The sequence below is a fragment of the Haplochromis burtoni genome, unplaced genomic scaffold, assembly GCF_018398535.1.
Source record: "Haplochromis burtoni strain Fernald_Lab_line unplaced genomic scaffold, NCSU_Asbu1 Contig_116, whole genome shotgun sequence".
In the NCBI taxonomy this organism is placed as follows: Eukaryota; Metazoa; Chordata; class Actinopteri; order Cichliformes; family Cichlidae; genus Haplochromis; species Haplochromis burtoni.
The window spans coordinates 214,390-220,902 of record NW_024582477.1 but is presented as its reverse complement, the minus strand read 5'-3'; the positions used below and the strand labels follow the sequence as shown (position 1 = coordinate 220,902).

The 6,513-nt window shown below is 43.1% G+C and overlaps 1 protein-coding gene across 1 annotated transcript; it reads left to right on the top strand.

Annotated features, from left to right (window-relative positions):
* Positions 1-386: 386 nt before the first annotated feature.
* Positions 387-5,599, top strand: evx1 (even-skipped homeobox 1). The gene is made up of 4 exons (XM_005928644.3): positions 387-507; positions 1,625-2,348; positions 3,161-3,396; positions 3,898-5,599. The coding sequence occupies exons 2-4, from the start codon at positions 1,985-1,987 to the stop codon at positions 4,423-4,425; spliced, it is 1,128 nt and encodes a 375-aa protein (XP_005928706.1). The 5' UTR covers positions 387-507; positions 1,625-1,984; the 3' UTR covers positions 4,426-5,599.
* Positions 5,600-6,513: the final 914 nt, after the last annotated feature.

The following is a 6,513-nucleotide window of genomic DNA, read 5'->3' as shown; positions in this document are numbered from 1 at the left end:
AGATAGATAGATAGATAGATAGATAGATAGATAGATAGATAGATAGATAGATAGATAGATAGATAGATAGATAGATAGATAGATAGATAGATAGAGCAACAAAAAGAAAGAAGAGAGGTGAGGGGTTTTTTTTCCAAACAGATGAAAGAGTCGGACGCGAAAGCCAAAGGAATTTCCCTCACTTCTCATCCGTCGCGGGGGGAGGGGTGGCTGCTGCTCGGGGCCTTTTCTCACTTTCGGACAGGCGAGGGCGCACAAGGACAGCGGAGGGTGCTGGAAACCCACAGTATGTCCCTCTCCTCTCTGTGAGACCACATGACACCGCCTATCTGTGACACACGATATGCATCCACATACATGCAGCCACACTCAGCCTCGCAGTTCGAAAATCGCACGTGTGGAGGCACCTCTGTTATAACCACCTGGATAAAGTAGCTCAGTGTGCTCAAAGAGCAATGTGATTAAGGAAGTCATCAGCCTCAGCTCTTTAAAATGTTGCATTTGAAGGTACGTTGATGTTTGAATGTTGTCCCCAAGCTGTAATTGTTTTTAAGTTATAGCACGAATGCCTGATATTTTTGATAGCTGGGAGTTTAGAAACAGTCACACCAGCTTTTAATAAAACTTTATTTGCTGCAACTGTGTTAAATAAATGTTTTGGCCACGTTGGTGCAGTGAAGATGTCTTTACACCTCAGAGGCAGAGTTCAAATGTGACCACTTCTAAACAGCAGCTACAAGCCCTGTGTGCAGCAGGTTTGCGCTCCCATTATCACCATTCATTGACTTTTTGCTGAAACACTGCACGTCTGGGGAACTGGAAAAACGGCCACTGCCGATATAAGAATCCAAAGAACCCCATGACAGTGTCATGCTTTTGTTTGGATTTCTTTCATTTGGAACAGCAAATGCTTTGCACACATGATCATACAAATTAGCAATGCAAATCACGGTACCACATTTCATAACTTGTTTGGGCATAAAGAATAAAGAGAATGGTTTCGGTTCAACGTTTCCTTTTTTTCATCTCTAATCGGCGTTTATCTAAACCCTGACCGCAAGACCTGACCTTTGGAGACTTTACTTGACTCCACTTAAGATGATGATAACAATCACAAGAGAGAGGGGAAGGTGACGGGGGAGGGAGGGGTGAATAAAATGTAAATACATAATGTAACTTAAATGACTGATATGATTTTTACGAAATGACTCTGTGTTAATTAGTTATATTTGAGCAAAAGCAAAGCTGAACTTTATTTAATAAGTAGAAAAAAAAACAAAATATTTGAGCATATTAACTGGCGTTAAAATGGCTTATTAGTAATTTAAATATACTGTAATACAATAAAATACAATAAAAAGCTAAGTCTTAAGCAAACATTATTTTACTACTACTACTACTACTACTACTACTACTACTAATAATAATAATAATAATAATAATAATAATAATAATAATAATAATAATAATGACTTAATGCATATTTCAATATTTCAACACCACAGATACATCACCATGTAAATCCTAAATATGCTGTTTCTTGTTTCTGCTGCCTCTTGTTGTGCCCTCTGACATCCCCCACCCCCATCTCGCCGTTGCCGTTGCTCCTTCTGTTTACCCACAGATTCAGTCAATGAGTGTCGTCATCAGGGGGGACCATCGTGAAGACTGGGTCATTAAGAATGACAGCTCTGAAGAAAGAGAGAGAGGGAGGGAGAGAGAGGGTAAATGGTGATCCCTCCCAGAGCTCCCACTCGGCACTCTGAAGCGGTCTTCTCTCAGGTTCAGACCGGATTGCATCCCCTCTTTTTTTTCCAGAAGCCTCTCCTTCTCTTTTAGGACGCAATCTCCCACCCACCGCCATCCCCGCTGCACGCACACACGCGCACACCCCTCCAACGTGAGATTCATCTCCTTGGTTTTGACGGTTCGCCTCGAAGACGAGGTTTGCTTGTTTTGTTTTTTCTTTTAAGTCGTGCTTGTGATGGAAAGCAGAGAGGAGATGGTGATGCTGGCAGAGGGAGGTCAGCTTGGCAAGAGCGGCTCTAATTTGTCGGAAGCCATCGGGAGCCCCGTGCGAGAACCACCAGGCAAGCCGGGCCACAGAGGTTGTCTGAGTCCAGGAGCTGCACCCTATTCCCGCGACAGGAGCGATCTAGCGGCGGAGGATAGCGCACGGAGAAATATGAGCGCCGACGCAAGGCTGGTTGGCACGTCTACCTCCGGAGAGAGGCACCAGGCTGACCAACATCACAAAGACGGCAGCAGCTCAGACACAGAGTCGGACTTCTATGAGGAAATTGATGTCAGCTGCACGCCTGAAAGCATGGACTACCCAACAGCTAAAGGTAAGCTGTGTGGGTGCAGGTTGGATTGTATGCTATTGCAATAAACATATTGGCACTGTAGGGTGGAACAGAAAATCGAATATTTATGCTCAATGAAACAGATCCAGGGTCTGCTTCAGGTTCAAGCACTGCAGCTGCAGTCGGTGCTATACAGCTATTCTGTCAGCTGATCGGTGTGGCTGCAAACGCTGAGGTGACACCCACAGTGTAACCTGACATTTCCCTCACTGACTTTGACAACGAGTTACTCGTACTGCAAATGTGCCTATGGGCTACTTCACCAGGAAAAAATTGGAGATTCAAGAAAAAATTCTGTCAATTGGTTTGGCAGCTGTGAAGGTGCAAGCACCCACTGCTCAGTTTATTGTGAATATCATTCTGTGTGAAATCTTTATGAATAAACATTCATACATGAAACATTTGGAGTAGCAGACCTCAGACTAAACGAATGGTAAAGTAACAAACGAATGAAAACAATACAGTTTAAGTATTGATTATTTTCAACCAAGGGAAATTATTGTTCATATCAAATCAATATATCGTGGAAAATACCTTTAGAAAAAAATAATAATAGTGGAAATTGCATCTTAATTTAAAAACTACACCAAATGAGAAGCTAAGCGAGCAGTCAGGATGTCTCTTATTTTTCTAAAAGTCAAACAAATAATGGAGTTAGCCTGCTAGTCTTCAAATGGCAGCGAATGAAATAAATAAAGCGTTTCGATTTGTTTTGGGTCCTGTTTAAATTGTAAATGTGTGCGTTTTACACCTGATTCTAATTAAAATATGCTTATTCTCTGTTTTTGGTTCAGGTCGAAATGGGGATTCTCCAAGCCACCCGAACGAGTGCGGTACTGAGCCGAGTAAGAATGTCCCGGGTCAGGGCTCTCTGTCTTACGCAGCAGATCAGATTCGCCGGTACCGAACAGCATTCACGCGAGAGCAGATAGCACGCCTGGAGAAGGAGTTTTACCGGGAAAACTATGTGTCCAGGCCGCGGAGATGCGAACTTGCGGCCGCTTTAAATCTACCCGAAACCACCATCAAAGTAAGATTTCATCTCAGGGAAGTGGGACTGAATTAGGCCTCTTGACCATCAATACGTACTCTGTGAGCTTGTGTTGATGTATATCAAATCCACGTCGAGTGCAAAATGGTCAGGCTTACGTAAATGACTGCCAGTGGTTTATTTGTGTATGGATAGAAATAATCTCATGGAAAATAATCTCATAGAGTAAAATCAAATTAGTCCATACAGGAAACAAAGCAAAAAAAAAAAAAAAAAGATTAAGAAGCAGGTACCGCGTTATGTAGCCACAGGTCATATTTATTTATTTACTTGGGTTGGCATTTTTTGATTGGATGCTAATCAAATGTCACGCAGTCCACAATAAATAAATAAATAAATTACAGTAACAAGTTTCTCCAACCCAAATCCAAATATTGTCATGAGTAAAAAAGCCAAACATTATCTACGCATGTGCTTGTGTTGTTTCAGGTCACGGGGGGGATTGTGGTTAATATTTGATCCGCTGTGTCTCCTTCACAGGTGTGGTTTCAGAACCGCAGGATGAAAGACAAACGGCAGCGTCTGGCCATGACTTGGCCTCACCCCGCCGATCCGGCCTTTTACACCTACATGATGAGCCATGCGGCTGCCACGGGGAACCTGCCCTACCCCTTTCCATCGCACCTGCCGCTGCCCTACTACTCTCACCTGGGCGTCGGGGCTGGCTCAGCTCCTGCAGCCGCCCCTTTCTCAACCCCCTTGCGCTCGCTCGATAGTTTCCGGATGCTGTCTCATCCCTACCAGAGGCCCGAGCTCCTGTGCGCCTTCAGACACCCTTCCTTGTACTCAGGTCCCACTCACGGCCTAGGTCCCGGAGGAACTCCGTGCTCCTGCTTGGCGTGTCACTCCAGTCAGTCCAACGCCATCTCAACCAGGCCTTCCGGCTCGGACTTCGCTTGCTCCCCAACAAGCAGGACTGACGCGTTTGTCACTTTCACGCCTTCAGTGCTCAGCAAATCCTCATCTGTGACACTGGACCAGAGGGAAGAAGTGCCTCTGACCAGATAAAAAATAACTCTTGCTCCACATAAGCCTTTAACCACAAGCTTTTTAACCCTAACGTATTATATGATCAGGACTGAAACAGCATGAGGGGTGGGGTAGCCAGTATATAAACAGTGAAAGCCAGTTTATACTTGGGGAGAAGAGAAAGCTCTCCAGCTATAAGACGCGCAAAAGACCTGCTGTTATTGAAATATAATAATCCCATCGAAGAGCCGGGGACATTGGGCTGAAATAAGACTGCGTAGACAGAAATTCAGATTTGATTTCTACAAGATTATTGTGACTGCTATGAGAGAGAGAGACGGGGAGAGATAAGCGGGGTGGTCCAGAGAAACGTTTAAATCTCCGTGATTGATGACGTTAAGGTCTTGATCATTATTTTATGCGTCCAAAAATCAGCCTACACGTATTGTTAGTTACGCGAGAATGATGCTTTCCATCTCTCTTTTTTAACAAGGGGATTTGTTAAAAGACTGCGGCCGTCTCATTATAGCTAGCTCTCCACACCGGGGCCCTCTCGACGGCCCGGGCCGAAATGTGCAGATGCTAGTAAAATTATTAAGTGATGTATATGTAAGACCGGGTGAATTTTGAGTGTTGAATTAATGATAATGCCAGGAAGGTTTCAGGCAAAAGGTAACAAGGCGCCGAGGGAACGGATTACCACAGCCGGCACGATCTGAAGAGGGGAGGGGAGAGAAAGATCAGAAAGAGGATGGAGAGAGGACAATCAAAAAAGAAAAAAAAAGAAATGAGCATTTTTAAGGCCACCCAACACTCTTTCTTTCTCTGTTTTCTCCCATGACCGTAAAAGAGACAGTGTGATTAAATTATGCCCACGGGCCTTCTTTAAAACCGTTTTTCGCTTTGCACTGTTACACCAGTTTAGCATTTGTGTGGGAATACGGAATAATGTGTGACTGATTTTTTTTTTCTTCGTTGTTTTACTATTATTATTATTTTATTATAAAACTTTATTTTTGGTTCGCTATTTTTTTTGTTTGTTTGTTTTTGTTTTTTTGTGTTATGACTGGGTTGTCCTTATCGTTTAATTTGCAAATAAATACTGTCAAAGCATCGAAGGCGTGCGGAGTGATTTATACGCGTTTTTCGGATCCATTTAAATAGCCAATAACCAATATGTCACTTTAAACTCACGGCAATAGAATAAAACTGATTCAAGCAAATTTTTGTTGTTGTTGTTGTTTTTGCTTTTCTCCCGGTCATCTTCTTTGGTTTGGTTTCGTTCAGCTTCAAGCGTATTGAGGATCTTCTCCATTCACAATTGGTTCAGGTCCGCCAGTCCTACCGCCTCAATAATAACACTAATTTTGTTCTCAAGTGGTAGCTGTCAAAACACCAGAGTGCGCCCCCTCCTATTTCCTGATGGGACCGTTAGATTGACCGTGACAGTTAAGTGGTCCCCGGGCTCCGTTAACGCCACTCATATTTTTTTCTGCGACCACTTAATAGACGCGACAGAATTAGGTGTCTGCAGATATTGGAAATGCAAAGAGATCGATCATTCGGAGAGGAGCGCCAACAATCAGCGGGATCTTAATTGGCCGCATTTGACCGGGCCCGAGCAAATTAAAAGAGTTTTTGGAGCGTAATAGGATTGGCTAAGTGCTGCGGCCCGCGGAGAGACACACAAATCACCCTTTAAAGGGAGTTTTAGGTCGTGGATTAGAAGTCATTGCAGTGATGGGCGAGAAAGTGTGTGGTATTTCAATTGGGCCTCGAAGTAAAAAAAAACAAACAACAACAACAACAAACGAAAAACTGGCCAATTGCGTGCTTACAAAATCGAACATGAAGATTTTATTTATTTTTATTTTTTAAAAAATGCTTCAAATTTAGGTGACATTCCTCGAGCCTTTATTCTGATTATTCCGAAATATGAAGATTTTGGAATTTGAAATATATGAAATATGAAGATTCCTGCCAGTGAAGCCAGACACCAAGAAGAACAATTTAGTTACCAAATATGATTTTAGGTACAGTGTTTTTTGTTTTTGTTTTTTATTAGACTCGTTCTAATCAAACTCTACTGCACCCACAAAAACGGCACCCTTGAGTCCAACCCCCCCC

What these genes read in the sequence shown, in the direction of transcription:
- evx1 (XM_005928644.3), top strand. Translation starts at nt 1,985, where the DNA reads ATGGAAAGCAGAGAGGAGATGGTGATGCTGGCAGAGGGAGGTCAGCTT. An exon ending in GGACTACCCAACAGCTAAAG is followed by an intron (nt 2,349 to 3,160) that starts GTAAGCTGTGTG and finishes TTTTTGGTTCAG; the next exon opens with GTCGAAATGGGGATTCTCCA. An exon ending in TACCCGAAACCACCATCAAA is followed by an intron (nt 3,397 to 3,897) that starts GTAAGATTTCAT and finishes TCTCCTTCACAG; the next exon opens with GTGTGGTTTCAGAACCGCAG.